The sequence below is a fragment of the Zeus faber genome, assembly GCF_960531495.2.
Source record: "Zeus faber genome assembly, chromosome: 8".
NCBI classification, from domain to species: Eukaryota; Metazoa; Chordata; class Actinopteri; order Zeiformes; family Zeidae; genus Zeus; species Zeus faber.
This window is the reverse complement of record NC_137195.1, coordinates 5,140,113-5,163,205: the sequence shown is the minus strand read 5'-3', so window position 1 is coordinate 5,163,205 and position 23,093 is coordinate 5,140,113. Positions and strand designations below refer to the sequence as shown.

The 23,093-nt window shown below is 41.2% G+C and overlaps 3 protein-coding genes across 4 annotated transcripts; 1 reads left to right on the top strand and 2 right to left on the bottom strand.

The window, feature by feature from the left end:
- Positions 1-20: 20 nt before the first annotated feature.
- Positions 21-6,281, bottom strand: LOC307234182 (uncharacterized protein; the record flags this gene model as incomplete). The annotated part of the gene is made up of 9 exons (XM_080005786.1): positions 21-439; positions 1,298-1,365; positions 1,851-1,955; positions 2,720-2,870; positions 3,672-3,715; positions 3,802-3,865; positions 4,227-4,244; positions 4,559-4,909; positions 5,895-6,281. 9 exons carry the CDS (start codon positions 6,279-6,281, stop codon positions 416-418), a joined length of 1,212 nt encoding a protein of 403 aa, XP_079861912.1. The 3' UTR covers positions 21-415.
- Positions 6,282-7,494: 1,213 nt separating this feature from the next.
- sri (sorcin) lies at positions 7,495-12,431 on the bottom strand. The gene is made up of 8 exons (XM_080005080.1): positions 12,229-12,431; positions 10,881-10,922; positions 10,306-10,375; positions 9,600-9,643; positions 9,350-9,497; positions 8,743-8,856; positions 8,103-8,161; positions 7,495-7,814 (listed from the first exon to the last, which is right to left on the bottom strand). The coding sequence occupies exons 1-8, from the start codon at positions 12,277-12,279 to the stop codon at positions 7,788-7,790; spliced, it is 555 nt and encodes a 184-aa protein (XP_079861206.1). The 5' UTR covers positions 12,280-12,431; the 3' UTR covers positions 7,495-7,787.
- Positions 12,432-12,497: 66 nt separating this feature from the next.
- snrnp48 (small nuclear ribonucleoprotein 48 (U11/U12)) lies at positions 12,498-22,724 on the top strand. 2 transcript variants are annotated; one of them, XM_080005079.1, is made up of 9 exons: positions 12,498-12,701; positions 14,264-14,377; positions 14,738-14,798; positions 15,034-15,114; positions 19,459-19,644; positions 19,855-19,976; positions 20,623-20,720; positions 21,077-21,169; positions 21,288-22,724. In XM_080005079.1, exons 1-9 carry the CDS (start codon positions 12,642-12,644, stop codon positions 21,364-21,366), a joined length of 894 nt encoding a protein of 297 aa, XP_079861205.1. In that variant the 5' UTR covers positions 12,498-12,641; the 3' UTR covers positions 21,367-22,724. The 2 variants fall into 2 exon arrangements, with proteins under 2 accessions (XP_079861205.1, XP_079861204.1); XM_080005078.1 differs by lacking the exon at positions 12,498-12,701 and adding an exon at positions 13,183-13,382.
- The last annotated feature ends 369 nt before the right edge of the window (positions 22,725-23,093 follow it).

Genomic DNA, 23,093 nt, shown 5'->3' with positions numbered 1-23,093 from the left:
TACACAAGCCTTTAGGCCAATACTGGCAGCAGGTTTCAATCTTTATTTCTCAAGAAAAGGTAAATAAGCCCTCGAGCAAGTTTTACAACAACGGTAACAAAGCTGTAGAGGTTCACAATGAAAAAACCTAAAACTGGACAGTGCAGGTAACCTGCCCTGGTCCTTAAACAAAGCATGCAAAGTCTATTTTTCCATACATATAGAATAAAAAGAAGAGGAAAAGAAGAAATAACTCTAAAGAACTTACAGAAAGTAAACTTTACTGTACATTATAAATGTTAAAGGATGTGGGTGGCCCTCGGATTGTGGGTTCTTTGTTAAATCTTTCTGAAAACCTTCCGACAACCAACAGGATCTCTGTGCTTTCACCACGAGGACAACTCAGATCTCCCTGCTGACAGCGAAGTGTTCACCATCACATTATGGCTGCCTGAATAAACTAGAAAGAGAGAGAGCATTACAACATGGCTTCATCACTGTACCAATCATGTTGCTGATGTTAATTCCTTTAAGGTTAGATGTTAAGATTATGGGATGCGGTTGATAATGTGTAAAGCCCTTTGTGACTACTGTGATTAAGGGCTATTTAAAGAAGCTTGACTCGACTTGATGATAGTAATAATTATGATTGTTATTATTTTTTACGAGCTGTGCTATGAGAATGTTTTAAATGGAATTGCTGCTGGAGATGGGGCCTGTGATTACTTTAGGGTGGGGCCTCAAACATACATAAGGTATGAAGGGCAATAAAACGTCAATCATCAAGCAACAAAAAACGTTCACAGTAATGTTGATAAACATTTCATTTACAACTGTACTCTTACAGTTTGACTTAGTGATTGTCCCTTTCAGTCTATAGTTGGCCAATGGTTTCTGGGGTGTGGCCAGTGGCTTCTTTGAGGATAGCCAGCGGTTTCTTTAGGGTGGCCAGTGGTTTATTTCGGGGTGGCCAGTGATTTCTTAAGGGGTGGTCAGTGGCTTCTTTGGGGCTTGCCAGTAACACAACAGGGCAACCTTGGGGGCTCCACTGTGACTAGTGTGACTAGTGACTAATGATTACACAATAGATTATAATGAAATTATAACTAAATTAAATACACTAACTAGTGACAAGATATGATTACCTTCAATATAGATATTAACTGCAAACAATAAGTGTATTTTATACTGTGTTTCAAATCTTTTCATGGAAACTGACATTTTTGCTGTTATTATTGTTACAATTATTATGAAATTAATTTAGTCAATGGACAAAGTAGTGGTCGAGATAAATTGAATTATTGTGACGTTGACTTACCTGGTCGAAGGAGAAGCTGGCGACCTTGCAGTCACATGGCAGACTCATCTGATTGGCCTGGAAGCGTTCTGAAACGGCTCACATGGTCAGTTAGTTCAGTCATATTCCACATAAAATATAAAAACAAATTGTTTTCATCCTTTGCTTTGATAGTTCAACAGTTTTTTTATAGGACATACTTAACAAGAGGCAGCCTAATGGTATAACATCATTTAAGAATAGTGTTGCTCATTGTAAAAATGATGTCTTCATAGCCATTTGTCAATGGGTTATTAATGAACATTGTTGTTAATGGTTACCGAATTGTCAACTTCAAGTATGAGATGGGCCGTTATCGTCATATAAAAATACAAGTTAACACTGGCTTCTAATTCACGTTAATAACAAACTTCTCTTTTCTGGAGGTTTCTAAACAAATAGTTCTTGAACTGTCATATGCAAATAAATACGGCTGACTGGTCATGCAGCCAGAGTCCAAAATATGCTAAGGATCATTTGAAAATGCAATTTTATATTGGTCTGATTTATATACCAATATAAATTGTTTCTGTACCTTTTAAGATTTCCACTTTAGTGACGACTGTCATGAATTGGTCGTAGTTGATTCCACTTTGGGAGCTGAACCTGTTCCACAGAGATTTGATGGTCTGCTCATCCACTGTGAGAGGACATCCGAGGACAGAGGGTCACAGCAAAGAGCTTCTTATTTCATTAGAATTCCAAAGGTCAGATCATTAAGATTTCCACAGTTTTGCACAATTTGATCATTAACATTTCCACTGTTTTACACAAAATTAATATAATGCTTGAACATGAATTAAGACAACATCAACAATTAAGGCATCTCTCAACAGCCACTCTAAATTGCAGTTGGCTTGATTTGGAATCAAAGGTTTTTTTCTTTCAAATTATAGAACTGAGTTAAGAGGGTCATTTTCATTGTGTTTACACAACATTTAATACTACTACTACGATTATTATTATTATTATTATTTATCATTATTATTTTAATGTTTTTTATTATTATTATTAATAATACTAATAATAATAATAATAATAATAATAAAAGTAATAACAATAATACATGAAAAAGCAAAATACAAATGATTAGTCTTGAAACGCTTTTCGCACTAATGCCTGCAACAAAAATAACCTATGATTCTAACCTATGATTTTATAGCATGAGGAATACTTTGTTTGGATCAATGAGACATTGAGAACCAAATGAAAAGCATTAATGCAGATCTCCAAAATGTTTTGTATATTTCTAATTTATTTGATTTGATTAATCACAACCTATCAAGGTAATAAAATAATAAATGAATGAATTAATTATAAAAAAAAAAATCGAAATAATATGAATTTTTATTAATAATCCCAAAAATAACGATGATACTCTTTAAGAGAAAACAGTATAATCACCAGGGACTCCTAGAGCATTCCTTAATTGTTCTTCAGTGTTGTGTCCTGTGTTTTTCCACTCGTTGCTCTGCATGTACTGTCTCCGGGTACTGTCCACATGGTGCTGGAGCTGCAAGAACTCCTGAACATCCAAGGTTCCAGATTTGTCCGCCTGAGTGCTTGGTTAAAATGGCAATAGTTTGTGAAAGAGAACACTGCACAGCGCTCCTCAGCATAGAAATACAGGGACTTTCACTGAAGAAATCACCAAATCTGCTAAAGTCGTATATATTTAATCAAAGATGTGTATCATGTTATGATGGTGAGGGATTGAAGCATTTGTTGTGCTGTACTGTTATCGGCGTGTTTTTCTAAGATGATAACCAGTGGCAGAAGATGTAAGGAGACCTTTTACTGAAGTGAAAACACAAAATTACTCTCCTAAAAGTGAAAATGTACCACGTTCACTACTAAAGTAAAAGTATATGCTTGCTGTTAAATGTACTTAAAGTATTAAAACTACTTATCGTACTTATATCAAGTCTATCACAACGTTTGGTGCTACTGCCCCTATTTTTCGGCTGATGAGTGCTCATGCTGATCCTGATTAAAACAAAGAAATAGTATCAGTGGCGTCATCGTAATCTACAAATATATACAAATACAAACCCTGATTTGAAAAATGTGAACGTAAAGTGTACTGTGTTGACTGCGCTTTGAAATGCAGTGCCGTAAAAGTCAAAAGCCCCTGAAAGGGAATATATTTCATTAAGTACATCTATTTAAGAATGTACTTAAGTACAGTAACAACGTGCTTGTACTTTGCTATTTTTCCACCACTCATGATAACTATACATGTGCTTATGTACACTACTATACATGTACATACCATGCTCGCAAATCCAAAATATTTACCCAATACCTCCTATTGAAAGTCCCTAAGAAGTAAGATGTAAGACAGTGTTGAGGATACATCCTTGAACGTCAACAGAACGTGGGCGGTTTGGAGACTCAGGGCTAGAAAAGGGGGAAAGACGTTTGACAGTGAGTTCCAATTGCTCTGGCAGCGTAAGTGGAACGCGACAGGAGGTACGGTGGCTCACACTGGTCACGGACGGAAGAGCCACTCTCTTCGAGCTTTCTCAGAACGTCCACTGCACTCATTCTCTGACAAGAAAGGGAATGAGGTGAAATCGAGGTGAAGAAGATGACACATTTTAGCTTCAAACTGCTCCAGGTAATCAGCGGCCTTTATCACGAAATTGCTTGGACAAACCCTGGATACTGTTTAAATAAATCAATCAAGAAGTAAAACATGACAAGATATTTCCGAGGTATTCTCCATTCGAACATATTAAAGCAAATAGCACGTTTGTCACAATCAGCCACTACCAGAATAAATCACCCTCAAAAAGCGTTAACAACTTTTAAGTGCATTTTAATGACCCAGAAAGTTTTATTTCAAGGTGTATTTTTACTGTCTTGAAATGAGAATTAGCATTTTATTTTTCGAGGTGGCAAAACTCACCTCGGGGCTGCCGTCCTCCTGAGAAGCAGAATGAATTGGAAGATAAGTTAAGTCTTGCACAGCGGCGCGGTAACGGGCTCGCAGGTTCTGCTCGATTGCGACAATACAAAATACGCGAGCGATGCAAATCATAAACAACAAGTCGTGAAAAACAAAACAGTGAGACAGAAAACACAACAGCTGGAAGAAATTCGAGCGTCTGTCTTCTGTCTCACTGTTTTGTATACAAGAAAGAAACAGGATTAACAAGTCCAACAAATGACCGTGCGAACCTTCTGGGACTAAAAAATCAATAAACAAATAAGGAGACAGGTTGGGCCACCAAAACTCACAGCATCGCACGACTCCGTTGTAAACGCGTCACATTGCATAATATTGGGCCAGTCGAAGCCAAATCTGCTCATGAGCACCTCGCAGCCAGAGTGAGCCTGCTCACACAGCGTCTTGCACGGGCGGAGCGCCCTCCCCGACACGCAGCGAGGCGTGAACACCGAGCACAAGAAGTCCCGCAGCTGTGGGGAGCATCCGGCTATCACAAGAGGGTAGAAGCTGTTCACCGCATGGCCCGCCTCGTCCTGGGTGCGGTGGCCCGCCAGGTTTGGCATCACAGTCTCATTGTAGACTAAATCCTGGCACATGGGGACGGAGATGGGCTGACAAGACCCCGCGCGAGCGTCCTCAACCTGCGGGAGGAATAAAAAAAAAAATCCTCAAGGGTCGAAGGGCATTCGGTTAGTTTGGGTGGACTCCCGTGAACCATTAAGCTGGTTTGATTCTGAATCGACTCCATGAAGTCAACTGCGGTCTTTCTCATATGACGAGTATCTATCTGTACCCATCAATCTGTACCGCTGGTGTACTTTATATCACGCGTTACTTTTATTTCTTAAATTTTTATTAATAAATACCAAAATCACACCAAAGATTAAAAAAACCACGGGGACGGGATCTTTCGAATGGTGCTCATCAAGGATTCATCAGGTTCATATTCTTCAATACATATATCTGTATATACATAATTGCCAACCCCATGTACATAAGCATATTCCCTTTATCTATTCCATTTTATTTGATTCTATTATTTTATTTTATTCTATATATTTGTATTTTATTCTATAAGTATTCGACTTACTGTATTACGTTTTAGGAATCAGTAAGTTGGTCTAGTAGAAAGAAATTTTCCTAGGACATATTGTATTAGTGCGTTGCATTACATTTCACCGCATATATGTATGAAAGTATGTATATGTATGAAAGTATGTATATGTAGGAAAGTATGTATATGTAGGAAAGTATGTATATGTGACGAATTAACATCTTGAATCTTGAATAAATGACTATGACACCACCTATGCTATTTTTTTTGAAAATTAAAACGAGGATCCGCATGAGCATCAAAAGCACAATAAAATACACTAGTACTTCATGAAGTACTATAGACTTATGTCAGGGCGCTGGATATGATAAGTACTTTTACTTTAAATACTTGAAGTACATTAAAGAGTAAGTGCTTACATGCTTTTGCTGAAGTAGAAGTATATTAATAGAAGTGAAACAAAAGTGTTTTTTGAAGCCCAGCATTCACAAGACAGAAAGGAAACTGTTTCAGCCGGTGATATGACCCCATCGACTTGACGCCTACATGACCCCTATCTTATTTGTACTTACATCGAAGCAGTTCTGTTCCGGAAAGTCGTCACACCGGGTGCTCTGTGGCCAGCTTCTACTGCTGCAGTCGCTCTTGACCTTCTCACAGAGCGCACGGCACGGCCTGGTAGGGACCCCGCGCCGCGGCACGTCGCACTCCGGCGCCACGACGCGACACCAGAAGGCGGAGGCTTGAGGGGAGCAGCCGGACTGGACGATGCTTCTGACGGTGGACAGGCTGACGCCCGGAAGCCCGGTCGGATGGGGGGTGGTGCTGTAGCCCACGTCTTCACAAAAGCTGACCGTCACCGGCAGGCAAGTGCCCGCCGCATTTCTTTCACCATTTGCCGCGAGAGGAAAACAACCCACCAGGCCTACCGCCGCAATGAACCACACCCAGAGCTCCATTGCTGATGTGAAAGTATTTGAAAATGTTCAAAGTTCTACAGGAGAATCCAGAACTGTGCTGTGTGCGTAGTCACCCTGTGGAGGCAGGGTACTGTATGGAGGTGGGGCCCAGATGGAGCAAGTTTGGAGCAACATAAGTATTTGTTTAGGACATCTGGAATGCTCACATGACAAGAGGAACAACACATCCATTACGTTCTTAGATGCAGAACAGTTTATTAAGAACAGGCCATCAGCTCGCGCTTCGGTGATTATGGGATCTACGTAGTTGTTTTGAGTGGAACTTTTCGGATCGGATCAAAGACTCCTTGCTTTGACAGAACGAAGGGTTACGAAACAAACGAGCAAAGAAACAAACATCAACGTTTTATACGTTAACATATGAAACACAAAGGACTCGGACTTTATCTGCAGAAGGCATTTGGCTAAATGTGTTTGAGATCTGGCATAATAAGTCCTATTATTCTGGTAACACTTTTGTAATGAATAATAAATGCTGTATTGCCAGTAAACTCCTGCAGATGCTCCACAAATTGAAGACGCTATGAGTCAATGTGTTGACTCTGTACTTTGCATTTAGCAAGCGTGTGTGTTACATGCAACAAGGAGTCTTTGTGTACAGTCCTGTCTGTGCCGATCCACTTCCACATTTGTTTTGTTTTTTTCCTTTTGTTTTCTTCACGTTAAAACCCTTCTACATCTAGACGCAGGGTGTCACACTGTAGAACCAGACCTCATAAACGAGCACAACACAGTCAACCATCAACACTGATTTCTCTTTACAAACACAAAGCAGGTGGGTGTCCACTCCATTCCACTCTATTCAGCTGCATGACGAAGCTCTCTGCTGCCATGTTGGATCCTTCTATGACTTTACTTTAACAATCAACTCACAATGAACATGTCTGTGTCCTGCCTCGTGAAAGGGGTGGTGGTCTTTTTTTCATCAGAACTGGACATTTTCATTGTGAGTGCAGTTTATATAATTTAAGGCTTTAGGGTTGTGATTTGTGTTTTTAGTGGCTCTCTACGTCACACTTTTATAATTTTATTTTTGTGTATATATTTTATTTTATTTTTTATTAATGTAAAGGGGAAAAACCAAGGGGCGGTCCAATCCCCATCGATCCCCATTCATTTCCAGAATGAGACACGGCCCTCCTCCCCGCTTTTTAGCCCCATGCATCCATTAAAGAGGCAGTAACACCATATACAAAATGATAAAGATAAGTGCTGTGTTTATTAAATTTATTCATTCACATGTAGAAAATAAACTCATGATGTGGAGCAGTTGAACAGGCACACTAGTGGTTATCAGTTGCTTAAACAGGTTCCCTTATAGATTGCATTAGTAGCTTACATCATTCTATGGAATGATACTAAATGGAATGGTTATTTAATGTAAAAAAAAAACCAACAACACTAAACAATTTTAAGACATGGTAATAGAGATGAATGAATATTTTTTAAACGTGGAGTTTAAAAGCAGAGGTCCTTCATTCCACCTCAAGTGCTCATCGCGCACTGGATGAACTAGAGAGAGAAAAGAGAGAAAACCCTGTTGTTACGTCTTTTATTTATCAGACTGCCTCTGAGAAGGAAGGGGAGACACAAAAATGGCTGAAACGAATTAGGAAGCGCTGTAAATATATCTTTCTCTGAGCATTCATGTCGTTCAAATGTGTTGAGTTGAAAGAGAGACGCGTGCGTCGGAAAGACAAGAGGATACAAACGGATGAATCGACAGAAGTAAATAAAAGTAAAAAAAAAAATAGGAAACCCAAAAACCAGCTGCAGCTATGTGGGGAAATGAATACTCACATCATCGTAGCGAAACGTAGCCGTGCCTTGTCTGGTGGTGTCCCTCTGCCGGAACAAATCTAAAACCGCGCACATGGCACACACACGCACGCACACGCACACGCACACACACACACACACACACACACACACACACACACACACACACACACACACACACACAGCTGTCACATTTATTACATATTGGCCTGATCAATCTCTTTGGATTCTATAATCATGTTTCTGTTCAAATTTCAGGGGAATTACAAACAAATGTTAGAAGCGCATAAATAAATAGAATGTAAATTAGGACTGTTTCCATCAGGTAGTTTGGGGCAAATCAACAGTCTTAAATTGTTGTGTTTCAATGTCAAATGTTAAATGTCTTGAACGTGTTGCATCATAAAATGAACAAAAACATTTGATTAAATTGTTAATCACAATATTCATGTTATATTCATAACAGTTATCAACTAAATGTCTCAGCTGTGACAGCCCTAGTGTACGTCAACAGGTATGCTCACAGGTTCAAGCCCCCAGCCACACTCATTTAATTTTCCCAGAATGGTACTAATGCGCAATTATCTTAGTCTACGTTTACAATCTTTTCGTAGCGGGTGTTGGAAAGCCCTCCATAATAAATAAAAGGGCGCGCACTCACCAGTTAGACTCCTGAGTTTGACACAGCAGGCCACATAGTCATCGAAGGAGATGCGGCCGTGGCTACTGAAGCGACGCATGATGCAGTTCAAAGCCTGGGGACTGAGATTATAACCTGGAACCGGCCAAACAAACAAAGGTTTTATTTAATTTCCTTGACATTGTTTGAAAAACTTCATAATGTCCACACAACGCTGCAGTGTCGCTTTGGTTGCCTTACTAACTGCCCGACTGTCGGCGACACTTCTTGGGATATATCGTATATCTTGGTAAAATATGGGCTGATTAAATGTGATTTACATCAGATATAGTTGGTGTCATGTAAAAAACAAGTGAAGTAACACCATCAAAATGTCACGTCTTCCTTAAGATGTCGGGTACCTGTCCACCCATATTCATTGCTTTTATTGTTGTTTGTTAGGGTCGTGGTTAAAATGCTACTTAGGTGAAGCGTATTATTATTATTGTATTATTTTTAATGTTAAACCTTTTGTTTTAATATTTTTTCACAAAAAAAATAATAATTCTGAGACAAAAATTGAGGATAAGGGTAATCTGGAGAAACAAGCATCAGGTTTGAGCCTTCACTCCGGTCGGTGGGTCCGTACCCATGGAGGTCAGCGCTTGTTGCAGCTCCGGCCCCTCCACGGTCCCGCTGCGGTCCCGGTCTATGGACATGAAGTTCTGCTTCCAGCCGTTCAGGACCCCCCACAGCTCTTTGAACTCGTTAAAGCCCATGGTGGCAGACATGTCTCTCTGGAAGCAGCATCAGTGAAGGAATAAAAAAAACAAAGAAATCGCATGCATATATTTACGGTTTCCGCACACAACAATGAGGTTTTCTGGCTGCGAGGATACGTCCAGCATGTTGATCATCAGTCTGCAGGTCTCCAAGTTAAAAGCTGTTGAGGAGGAAAAAACAAAAACAAAAAAAACAAAACAGGCTGTTATACGCACAAAAGTATCGTGCATAACATTCCAGAATAACCTGAGATCATCTTCTAGATTGAGGTATTGCTCAAAATCGAACCAAACTGTAATGAACCAAACTACATATTGGTTTGGATTTCACAGCATAAACAGACATCAAGGAGAACAGAAATGACAATGAGTCAGTAAGTCCTAGTGAATACTTTTCAAAGTCAAAAATATTGTTCAACTTCCCCAGTAGATAGTATACGATACAGAGATATTTTAGAACTTATTGTTAAACAAATCAAGCAAATGAGACAAGTTAAGCCCAGTAAACAGAGGGCATATTCTGCCAAAAAAGACATTTACAACATAAAGTCATTAAAGAACGTTTTGTTTTAAGATTTAAAAAAAAAAGTTCACCTTTTACCATTGAAAAGTCCATAAAGCGCCGAGGGGATGTAAAGAAGTGTGGATAGACTTATGTCCTTCAGTCGTAATGTTGTGAATTCAACAGAATCACCAAAGCGGAGGCTTCTTGTCACTAATGTAGCCTCAAAAATGCCGAGACCTTGTTCCTACCAGAAGCAGTTTTTCATTATGTACTTGAAGCTGACTCCATGACTCTATACAGTCAGATAAATGTCCTTACGTTGGTAGGAACCAGTGATGCCGGACTGAGTGAGGCATCTCTGAAGCTCATCTGCTGAGATCTGTCCATCCTGCCAGAATAGGAAATAAACAAGTTGTCGTCAATGGAAATGTGGTTTCTTGTTGAAGCTGTGGACGGGGCGTCTCTCTATAGCGCCTACCACGTCAAATAAAGTGAAGGCTAGATCAACCTGTTTCATTTAAAACACCTCCAAGCTGCATGTATCTAACCTTTGACCCACCTTCCAGAAGCAAAGGCAAAAAAGGAGTTCAATAAGGATGAAGGTTCACCCACATGTCTGAACACATGGTTTTTATCACCTTGTGTCGATGACGCACAATTCAGTATATTTAGAGCTTATTATGCGTCATCGCCGGGTGTCATAACATTTCACTGCATATATGTATGACTGTATGTATATGTATGTGACAAATAACTCCAGCGTTGTTTGAATGTTAGTAAAAGGATTTTTAACGGGGTACATTAAAATTGTGTGGAAGGAAAGGAGGGCCCTGAAGGCAAACTATACTTTAGGACTCATACAGTGGAGTGGTAAACTTAAGGTGCATGGTTACCTGTCCAGCTACTTGTGCAAAATACCCATACAGAGGATCCTGCTGCACAAACAGAAAGAAAAAGAGAGATTAGACCATAAAAGAGACAAAATCATTTTGACACTTTAAAAAATATATACAGTTTCAGTTCTCTGGCTCTTCGGCTCAGAGCGAGTTTAACACACTAAAACTAAAGGAGTTTGTCTTTTTGAATGAGTTGAAAACAAAAAATATGCGTAATAAAGCAGGAGGTTGTAATTGTTTTACCTCCTCCTCTACCTTCCTCTATCTCATTTAGAGGAAGTGTAAATCCTTCCACTTTCTCTAAATATACAGTATAAGTTCCGTTTCGAGGTGTAAATGTGTTTTATGTAAGACTGTGCTTTCTGGACTGGACTCTCTTGTAAAAGTTATTCTCAAGGTAAATGTAAAATAAAAACCAAACAAGTTGAACGGACATTTACAAGGAAAAGAAAAGATCTCAAACCCCCAATGTTCAACCCAAAGTTACACCCTTGTAAATCTGTATTACATGTAAATCACAATGACTTTATTTCGCCAGGTGCATTTACATGCACTAGGAATTTGTTGTGGTGATTATGGCTGCGTGACTACAGATGATTATCATTATGGAAAGCTTAACAGTCAGAGAAAATATATGAATACAATTATGAAACACAATTGAATAAAAGGGTAAATAAAAAACAAGTACAGGTAAAATAAGACGAGCCAAAATAAACACAGAAGCGCATATATCTTCGGCGTCGATCACGTACTTTGTTGTATTTTTTCGTTATTGCAGTTTATATGTTATTACTGTATTATTTATATATTATTTCACTTCCTCACATGAATCCCACTCCCCTTCGCGTGAACGCGCACGAAGTTCACTCCAGGTCCAGGATGTCGCTCGTTTAAAATACGTTATTCTTCTCGGTTTGTCAATCTGCCGCTGTGTTTTATCCCAAGAGGGGATGTCTCGAAAGAAAACAACCCGCGAAACTAAATTACTTTACATTACATTACGTTAAAAGTGACATTACATAATAAAACCCATACTGCGTGCGAGCGTAGGACCCTGAGGGGTCTCGGCCCAACGTCCGCCAAGCGTCACATTCCAGCGGAACCACCCACACCCTCCACAAACACAAATGGGCCAATTATCTCAACCTACAACTGCAATAAGTGGCTTTTCCGACGACAAAATGGAAATCCACACCCTGTACAATACACATAATACATAGAATGCGTAGAATAAATATAATACATAGAATCCATCCCCCCCAACAACGATGCATTTCAAAACGAGCAAATCAAATCGCGAACACGACGATTCCGAACACAGCTTCCCTTGGCTTCGGTTTCTTACCCCTCCCGGGTATCCCGCTTGAGGGGGCGCGCCGTATCCCTGGTAAGCCATTTATTCTACGTGTTGTTGTTGTTGTTGTTGTTGTTGTTGTTGTTGTATTACGTCGTATCAGGGTGAAGACGGTTGACGCCGCTCACCACCACCAGCGCGACCCTGCTCCGCGGACGGTTCCCTCCACTTCCTGTCAAGGGGGACGAGAGGGCGCGGCTCCGGTGTCTGCGCCTGACCGCCGCCGCTGTTGGTATCGCTCCGCGTCCGGCGCGCTCGCCGTGGACAGCGGCGCTCGCCCGGGACGTTACCCCGCCGTGCGAGCTGAGATCGGCCTGGTTCTCTCTCCGCCCTCGGAGCGGGAGCTGCGCTGTCACGGCAGCTCACGATAACGTGCAGCGAACAGTTTTACCAAAGACGTCGGAATGGAAATATACAGCAAGCAAACCTACGTCAACGATTCAAAAACTTCAATAAAGCAGGAGGTGTGTTTTTTTTTCTCCAGTAAATGCGTGGTGTGTTTTGCCATTAAATAGTTTGAAGTCATATATTTTATATATATTAAAAAAAAAATCGCCTTAATATGTTATTTATATCATCTTTTTAACCAAGACGCCCATTAGAGTAGGTACTTCCGTCAGGGTTTTTTCCCGGTCGGCCACGGAGAAAATAGTCCGTAATAAATACATTTGTATATTTGTTAAAAATTGAGATTACATTTTTATTGTTAATGAGTCAGAAAGTGTTATATTTTTGTGTTTTTTTTTATTTTTTTTTCCTCTACAAGGAACACAAGTCATCACATATATGCAGTTAGAACCCGCTTCTAATGGTAAAGCGTTCAAAAAAAGGTTCCGATCATCTCACGTCACATTTCCGCGCCCTGTGCTCAGGCAACCTCACTGTTACGTCATCTTTCCGCGCCCCGTGCGCAGACAAAACATCAGGGCGAGGGAAGCCGGGCGACCCAACACAGCTCCTTTCGGGACCGATTTCCCCGTGAAATATTAAATATAAAAATGGATGTTTCGTCGGGAAGTCAAACCCTCCAAGAGCGACTGGCGCGACTGCAGGAGCTGACCGAGTTCACGGATAAGTGCCAGGAACAGTTGGATGACCTCATTCAAACCCTGGGATGGTCCGCGGACCACCAGGGGCCCGACCGGGTAAACTACCAGACATTTAAACGCTGTACAGCTGGATGGGTTTCTGCTTTTAAGTCTGCAGGTCTGCACTATAAACAACTCCATGACAAAATATATACGCAATTTGGCCTCTGGCAGATTATTGAGAAATGTGATATCAGTGTGTCCTGTCTGGGGCATTGCTCTGCTTCCCTGTCTATTATTGCAGATTCAATTCAAGATTCAAGATTCAAGAGGTTTATTCGTCACATACATATACATACTTTATACATATATGCAGTGAAATGTCAATGCAACGCACCCGGTGATTACACACAATATGTTCTTGACGTAACATATACAAGGTTGTATGGAAGTGCCCTGGGTGTCTGCAGGTCCGGTCTTAACATGTCAAATATGATGCCACGTGTAAATGTATGAGGGGCTACTTTCATGAACAAAGATTTCATCTGATTCCTCATTTCTAATGTTGGGCTAGTCATCTGCTGATATTCAGACTTTTCTGGGATGAAGCTGCATCTACATTCTTGGGTTTGGTTACTTTCATTCAAATCACATCACATGTCCACCTGTTACCATAATGTGTTCTCTGACACTCCTACAAAGTTGTTGCTGTGGTTCAAACGTCAACCTTATACAACTCCTTTATTTACTTTAAGTTTCTCTGCTAAGACTAGTCGGCTACATTTGAGACAAGACAATTTTGTTTTAAATGACAATAGGAAAATTTGATTATCAAAACAACACTTTCAATACAAAAATAGGAATATTTAACAACAAATAAGTAACTTGTATAAAAGGTTATAACTCCAACCATGAAGACACCAGGATGTCTGCAGGTATCAGAGAGTAAAAATGTAATACTTAAAAAAAAAAAAAAAATTCTTTGTTGTTTACTGCAGGAGGCGATGGAGCAGTGCCCTTACGACCCAAACCACAGAGTCCCTGTCCGGACGATGGAGAACCACAAAGCCTCTTGTCGCCTGCGAAGACTGGGATATTCGGCAGAAGAACAGGTACACATAAACAAATTTATTTTCAGTAAATGTGTTTCTATATATATCGCTGATCAACTTAAATTTTATATGTTTTGGGTTTACATTTGGATACTGCCTATGTGATATGATTGGTTCACCAAAACAAAAATAAAAAATAAACATATACGTGTGTGTGTGTGTGTGTGTGTGTGTGTGTGTGTGTGTGTGTGTGTGTATATGTGTGTGTATATATATATATATATATATAGAGGAAAAAATACAATTAATAGTCATACATTGGCTGTCAGAGCTGTGAATTGTATGTTGAATTACTGTTACTCAGAGTTGGTGAACGTCTCTCTGTTAGCAGGTGCTAATTCTGCAAATTCTTTTTTTCAGGCTGAGATTTATGATCCCGCAGCGTGTTATGAGAAAACCAACATTAGCAGCTTTAAAATGGGTGAGTATTTGAAATAACTTTGAATGATACAACAACTTCGTCATGGCTTTGGCAGGTATTTATCTGAAATTTTGAGTTGTTTTTCAACTTGTAACCGGGTGATTAGATAAAAGATCAATTCACTGCTCTGCTGCAGCTTCTCGCTATGCTTAGCCACAATCAAAGAGGGCACACATTTAAGCTTATAAAAAATAAAGACATTGTTATTTCCCACCTTCATCTCCCGTCCATACAGACAAAACCACCCAACAGCAGGTGATTCTCCAAGCAAGAACTGCTGCTCCCCTGATGAGGATGGAGGGAGTTTTCTGGCAAGGTACAGACAAAATGACACAAAAATGTTTTTGTTTCTATTTAGACTATTTACTTTACTTGCTCACAATTCTAATTTGCCTTTGCTCAGTGAAACATTTATTCACTCCGATACTTTTGTGGGTCAGTACACAGATGCAGACCAAGACCTATATTTAAATATGCTCTACTCACAAAAAGTTAGGGATATTCGGCTTTCGGGTGAAATTTCAGGATGAACCTAAAATGCACTATAACCTTTACAGGTGAACTTAATTTTACCTTCTCTAAACTTTTGAATGCACATGTCCAACTGTTCATTGTTTCAGTACTTTTTGCACAACTTGCTGTTCTCTAACAAGGAGCTGAACAGCAAAATTCACAACAGGTGTTTGATCCATGAATCAACCAATACATTTCCTGGTTCAATTAGAATTGGTATTTAAACAGTCCTCTTCATCATGCTGTTCACATTTTGACATCATGAGACCAAGACGACACCAAACAACTATCAACAGTACCTCACCATTGCGAGGCTTCAAACAGGATGTTCTCAGAGGGAAGTGGCCACTGAGCTTAGAGTGTCACAGAGTGTCATCAGCAGGTTGCAACAGAGATACAGAGAGACTGGAAGAGTCACAGAAAGGCATAGAAGTGGACGTCCTTTGGCCACATCCCACACTGATGAGCACTTCATTGTGAACAGTGCCTTGCGGAACCGGATGATGAATGCCACTCAACTCCAGGCACATTTAAGGGAGGTGAGAGGCACCAAGTGTCGCGTCAGACCATTCAAAACCGTTTACATCAGTGTGGTCGGCGTGCTAGACGACCTGCAAGGGTACCTGACCACACCACCGGGCACAGGCATCATCACCTTGCACGGGCCAGGGAGCATTTACGCTGGACGAGGGACCATTATTACATTTCACTGCATATATGTATGAAAGTAAGGATATGTAAGTGACGAATAAAAATCTTGAATCTTGAAACCAGTGGGCCTCGGTGCTGTTCTCTGATGAAAGTTGATTCACATTGAGCAGAAATTATGGCCGCCAACGATGTTGGAGACGTCAAGGAGAGCGCTATGCATCAGCCACTGTGGTGATGTTACAGTGTGGGCAGGTGTGTCTAGTCAATGCAGAACTGCCCTACACTTTGTGAATGGTACAGTGACAAGCCCATACTACCTGAATAACATCACTAAGTCAGTCATTGTGCCCCTGCATGATGCTCCAGCTCATGGAGGTGGCATCATTAGGGAACGGCTGCTGGAGACTGGGGCACCTCAAATGGAGTGTTCTGCACTTTCTCCAGACCGGAATCCCATAGAAAACCTATGGGATCAGCTGAGTCGCCGTGTAGAGGCTCGTAACTCTGCGCCCCGGAACCTCAATGACCTGAGGGCCGCCCTTCAAGAAGAGTGGGGGGCCAGGCCTCAGCAGACAATAAGTCGACTTGTGAACAGCATGAGACGTGGTTGTCAAGCTATAATTGATGCTCAAGGGAACATGACAAGTTATTGAGACATTGACATTTTTTGTTGTGGTAAACCCACCACTGTTGTTGGCTTTTGTTTCAATAAATTGTTTGAGATGAGGAAATCACCATTGCATGCTTCTACTTAAATGCTCTACTTTCATGATATAATATCACTGTAGCGTTAACTCTTTACATTTTCCATAAATTTCACCCAAAAGCCAAATATCCCTAACTTTTTGTGAGTAGTGTACACACAGTATTATCAAGCTAATTTGTGACATGTGAGTGTAAATGGACATAGCGCGTACGTAAATTAAAAGCTATTGGAAGTGGGATCATCTTTGCTTACCGATTGATTATGGGTTTGTGCTCATGCTAGATTTAACCTGTTAGATGCTTTTTAGAACCAAATTAGTTGTCTACAGCAATTGAGACAACTTACATTATGTGTTTGAAGTAAGATATTGTAATTAGCTTTGGGAAATTAGATCAGTGAGCCATATGCTGAACCTGCTTGTTAAAATCTCCAAATTACCAATATTAATTTGTTTTTCATTCACGAATGGGTAAAACATACGTATGCTGGCATAGTTTCTCAGCCCTTCGCTGTACAGCAGTTATAACCAGTCAAGTTAATCCTTCAGTTAGGAACATACTTAAAACATATACTTCAAATATGTGACATGCTGAAGGTGCAAAAGGACATCTCCTTGAGTGATGTGGCTTTTTTGAGTCAACAGTTTGCAGGTCAATGATATTGATCAGTTGCCACAATTGTTCAATAGATTTCACCAAAGATCTGAGTTTACCTGAGCGCATAATAATAATTTTCGGACTAAAAGTATGACATTGTATGACAAGTCTCGTTGGAACCGGGATGTTGCATGAATCTTGTGGTTCACGTTCGATCAATTTCGATGTACTTTTGGAGCAGGAATTCATGGAAAAACTGTTGCAAATTTAGCAGAAGTTGAGGAATGTTGGCGCACCTTGATTCGTTTGAGTAGCGAGTGCTTTGTGACATCATCATCCGATGTTATCTAAGTCCGGTTCTCTGGGTGCATGTTCGCATTTGGAGAGTTGCTCTGTCTAGACCTGGTTGCTTTGCGTACTATTTACTTTTGTTCGCAATAACGGACAGGAAACGATGCAGCGTTCAATGTAAACTCGGAAAATTGTAACTCGTGCTGCATTTCACCGAACTCCAAAAACTCTTGATAGGAAATGATGGTGTGTTTTATGCTGGGATCAGACTACACAATATTTTTGTCTTTCACAATGGTCATCACGTCAGATAAGGCGATCATAATGCCATCAATTCTCGTCATATCTTGGTGGGGAGACTGGCGACGCTTCAAGTATGACCCCTACCAATCATTGTTGCCCGAGTTCATAGGTTGTCGGGGGGAGGGGCGTGTTCATAGGTCATCGAGGGGGAGGATCAAGAAACTGTCAATAGACATGGCTACCGGAGCGCTATGTGTGATGCTGAGTCTTGTGAAAAGAAAAATAAAAGAAAGAAAAAGTGATTGTGGACCCGTTTCAGTGTAGATCGGCAACGGATGTACAATCTGAATCTGAATTGGTTTCGGTTTCCACCTCATCGTCTCCCCACGCCTCCCGGGCGTACCCGGTTCCCTCCGCTCCTTTTCGCCATGTTTACACAGTACAGGTAGAGCACCAGAGAGCAATCTGTCATCCTATTGGTCAACGTCAGGGAACGCGTAGTCGGAGTTGTCAGACTTGGCAGGAAAATACAAAAAAATCTGACATGGTAGACCTCTCGTCAGGGTGGTCACCCATTAAAATCTGACATGGTAGACCTCTCGTCAGGGTGGTCACCCATTAAAATCTGACATGGTAGACCTCTCGTCAGGGTGGTCACCCATTAAAATCTGACATGGTAGACCTCTCGTCGGGGTGGTCATCGATTATGTCACATTACACTGGGTGAAGACGATCGTTCGTCGTTCCCGACGTTCATATTTGGGGCCGATATTGGAAATTTGTTATCCCCAACAAAATTGGGCTGAATTTGTGTCGTCTGGTCCCGGCATTACGGAAACTCGGAAAACTGTAATATGTACTAACACGACTAAACAGGACCTTGTGTATTGCTGCCTGCAGCTATATTTAATTGTTAATTTTACAATAAAAACAAATATGCTTCTTTTTGGGATATTTTCTTGAAGTGTACTCTGACATTCATTACTGTGTTTTAAACTACAGTACACAACCTGTCAACTCCCATTATCCAGCTTTCCTTCAAGAGCGTGATTAATTAAAGTCACAAGATGTAAACAATATAATTAAAAACAGCGTTTCTGGTTGCCTGTGTAGCAGAACATCTCCTGCTGACCTCTGTGATCCACATGTGTGTTGTGTTTTGTTTTCTGTGACAGGGGTGAGTATTAGGGAGGAGGAGAGCTCTAGTTCTGCTGCTCTGGTTCAGGCTTGCCTGATTACGTGCAGTATCCTTTAATACCATATCCTTTTAACAATCACACGGCTGTGTCTACACACACACACAAACACACACACACACACACACACACACACACACACACACACACACACACACACACACACACACACACACACACACACACACCCAGACATTTATCAAGGTAACATTCAGACACTTTCCCCCTCTACGTGTCGGGGGAAAACCTCATCCTAAGATTTTGTTGCCTTGCATAAAAATACTTATTTTGAACATTTTTGACTGTGTGAGATGTTTTTCCGAATGCACATTGCAGTAGAAAGTGTCTTTCTGTGTGAGAACGGTATTATAAGGTGTGCGTGTGTGTGCGTGTGCGTGTGTGCGCATGTGATTGCGGGCCCCCCTCTGACATGGCGTGTAAATGCAATCATTCTCTTCTTTTAGGTGACTACTCCAGCCAGCCTCTGGAAGTTCCAGAGAACCACAAGCGAGCCATCTGCGACCTCAGCGTGGCCGATCGACTGGCCCTGTATGATCACGTGAGCAAGGAAATCAGCCAGCAGAAAGACCAGGCTGCTGCCACTGCCAATGAGGACCTCTATGTTGATTTGGTGGCCAAACTCAAGAAGGGTAGGGCTCCATGATATTCATATCGTTAGTACATGTCGCCGTCTGCTTGGGATGTGTCAAAGAGTTGGTGTTTTTTAATAGTTTACAACCTACCGACATTTTTTTAATAGTTTGTAGGGAGTCTGAACAACAATTTATCCTCCTAATTATTTCCAATAATTTTGGTCACAATGTAATCAAGTGTGTGTGCTATCATGGTGGGTTTGGTAGATGAGCAGCAGAAGGAGCCTAAGTCGCACCTGGAGCTGATGGCAGAGATGAGGGACTACAAGAGGAGACGTCAGTCCTACAGAGCCAAGAACGTCCACATCACCAAGAAGTCCTACACCGAGGTGAGAGTTGGTGGCTTGCCGGGCAGTAACTCGGCAAAATAAGACGCCCGTCTTTCTGAGAGGGGAATCATATGGACTCCACCAGACTCTGGAGGTGTCCTGTGGTATCTGGCACCAAGACGTTAGCAGCAGATCCTTTAAGTCCTGGAAGTTGGAGGTGGGGCCCCCATGGATCGGGCTTGTTGTTCCAGCACATCCCACAGATGCTCCATCGGATCGGACCCTGACCCCGCCCATCCACATGATGTAGTCGGCGGCTACGCAGCCCCATACACAGCAGGCTGCGATACACTGTGCTCTGACACCTTTCTATCATAGCAGCATTAACTTTGTCAGCAATTTGTGCTACAGTGTGTGTGTGTGTGTGTGTGTGTGTGTGTGTGTGTGTGTGTGTGTGTGTGTGTGTGTGTGTGTGTGTGTGTGTGTGTGTGTGTGTGTGTGTGTGTGTGTGTGTGGTTCATATTTATAATGGTATATGGATGAATTTTATACAGCACTGTCTGAAAGTTGTGCCAAAGAACGCTGATTTCACAGAAAAACAAGGGTTTTTTTACACTTGCTCATTTCTTCTTCTACTGTTGTGCTGCTCTGTCTTGCAGGTCATCTCATTTCTTCTTCTACTTCAGTGCTGCTCTCTATCTTCCAGGTCATCCGAGAGGTGATAGACGTCCACTCTGACGAGCTGTCCAGGCAGTGGAGAGAGGAGGAGAAGGAGGAGAAGGAGGTTGCACATTCCTCCCACAGGTACAGCTGCAGCCTCACATCATCATTGCATTCCAGTCTTTCACACGACATTTAATTGTTTCACATTTAGGCCTTCACAGCATTCATTTCCTTCACCACTATTATTTTGTGAGGGGACAGCTGAATAAGCATACAACTATATAGCCAGAATTCTATAACCATAACAATAACAAGTTGCTTGTACCAGTTTGAACCATTTTTGAACTCATATTTGACTGTTTGGACATGTGTGTCAAATGGTCCAAGGCCCCCCTCCTTCCTATAATATTTGGTATCTGTTCAAGCTCCTTTGCTTGCGATGTCGGGTGACGTCACAGTCAGACTCTGAGCGACCAAAGTGTCGATTTGCGTTTCAGACGGAGGTCGGATGACGAGCACTCGTCCCACGGCAAGAGCCGGCGCAGCAGAGAGCGGAGCCAGGACCGAGAGGAGAGGAGGAAGAGGAGGAGGTGGGAGATTTCAGTGATACGGCATCTGCTCGTTGACCTTTCTCAGCAGCCATCTTATTTTTTTTATTATTATTATTATTATTATTATTATTATTATTATTTCTTTCTTTCTTTACAGAGACTCACGTTCTCCAAATGAGCGGCATCACGAGCGAAAGAAGAAAAAGAAGAAGAAGAAAGATGAGAAGGAGAAATGATTCCCCTGGTTAGCAGCCATCGGAAGGCCGGGGAAACGAGGCTGTTAATAAAGTTTCGGGAGCTTGTTGAACCTCTGTTCCTTTTGGTCGCCTAGAGCAGAGTCACCCAGAGCTTTTCCTCACGGGCAAATTTCATTTTTAGTCTCGTTTTACGCAGGTTTCACCTTGAAGGGACATGCTAGCTGATGCCAGGGGTTCTTTTTACTGCTGTGTTGTTATTGTTAATTATTGGTTTATTTTTATCTGCATGCATACATTTACACAGCACATATATCCCCACAAACATCCCACTCCCTCACCTCCCCCTTCTTCAAGCTCCCTTGCCCAATGTGAACTGGTGATTTGGTTATCCCCAAAAAAATTTTTTTTTTGTATTTTATATTGACTTTTTTTTTTTTTTGTGGATTACACTTTTCTTTCCACTGTTTTAAATTTCATTCTAAGGCGTAGTATTCAAAACAAAAAAAAGAATATTGTGTTCACTTCCCTTTAAAAAACAAATTCTAATTGGATCTCTCGCCTGACATCTGAACTTGTCCCATGCCGTTAATGCTGTAAGCGTGCATCCGTGTTTTCATCGGTTCCCATGGTGATATCTGATCACGATGTCATGATCTAAAGCCACGACTGACAAACATTTGTCTCTGTTCAACAAAACCTCTAAAGAACACGCTGACGGACTCTGAAAGGAAGCAGACGCTCGCTCTGTTTACTACGTATGTAAATTCCTGTGTATTTTTCAGCGTATTCACTACTTTGTCATTGAGTGAATGAAGCACCCTGCTGTGAGCAGGCCACACCCACACTGAGCCGAGTTTAAGGTGATCTGAGTGTAGAGCTGTGGAATGTGGAACGGGGGTGTAAGAGCTGGCACCATTTTACCGCCGGGTCAAAAGGTCATCAAAGATGAAGAGAGGAAGCCATGCTCCGTGCCGCGCTGCATCCGTCAGGGTACCGCACTCATTGAAAAGCCTTGAAAAGTGGATTTTCAGATTTTTTCTTTTACATTTCAACACCTGGAAATCAGTGAAAGTGGTGCAACTTTCTTTGGTTAGGTTTTGTTTTTTTCTTCAGTAACTAAACAATGACATTAAACAGCTGAGATTTTTTTATTTTTATTTTTTTATTTAATTTCACATCCTCTGTCAATTTTGTTTGCCGGTCTTTGAGAACTACTGCTCTCTGATATTGGTTTATTATTTCAAAATAAGATTACAGAACTAATATTGACATCAAAGTGATGTAGGAGCGTTCAAAACATTGTGCAGCAGGTTCACCCCAGCGATGACTTTGTGAAAGATCAACGTTTCAATTGTTTCTCTCTTTTTTTTAAATAAAGGTTTTGCGGGGCTTCTGAATCATGCCTCCTCAGTTTTGTATGTATGTACTTTTGAAAATGTTACTGTGAATTTATGGATTTATTTTCTTCTGTTGGTGGCCTGTGGCTGTTCATTGAATTTTAAGGTTCTAGCGCTGCCGTGATTAGAAATGACTGCAAAAGCAACATTGCTGAATTCAGTCTTTGTGTATCTATACTGGACATTTTATTTCAAGTGGTTTTGTTGTACGGAACCAAGATTGAATGACACCTGTTGTGGGTAAGATCACCGTTGTCATCATTGCTAAGCTGTGCTGTCTTGTACAGTATTTTGTCACGTTCAGTTTGAGTTTAACTCAGCGACAAACAGTGATAGGTCCTTGTAACGTCCTGCTTTTCTCCTTCTCCT

Coding starts and splice junctions, on each gene's coding strand:
- sri (XM_080005080.1), bottom strand. CDS start 12,279: ATGGCTTACCAGGGATACGGCGCGCCCCCTCAAGCGGGATACCCGGGA. Junction 10,376..10,880: donor TTGCACAAGTAGCTGGACAG/GTAACCATGCAC, acceptor CTATTCTGGCAG/GATGGACAGATCTCAGCAGA. Junction 8,857..9,349: donor ACAAGCGCTGACCTCCATGG/GTACGGACCCAC, acceptor GGCCGGTTCCAG/GTTATAATCTCAGTCCCCAG.
- snrnp48 (XM_080005078.1), top strand. CDS start 13,236: ATGGATGTTTCGTCGGGAAGTCAAACCCTCCAAGAGCGACTGGCGCGA. Junction 14,799..15,033: donor CATTAGCAGCTTTAAAATGG/GTGAGTATTTGA, acceptor CCGTCCATACAG/ACAAAACCACCCAACAGCAG. Junction 21,170..21,287: donor GAGAGGAGGAAGAGGAGGAG/GTGGGAGATTTC, acceptor CTTTCTTTACAG/AGACTCACGTTCTCCAAATG.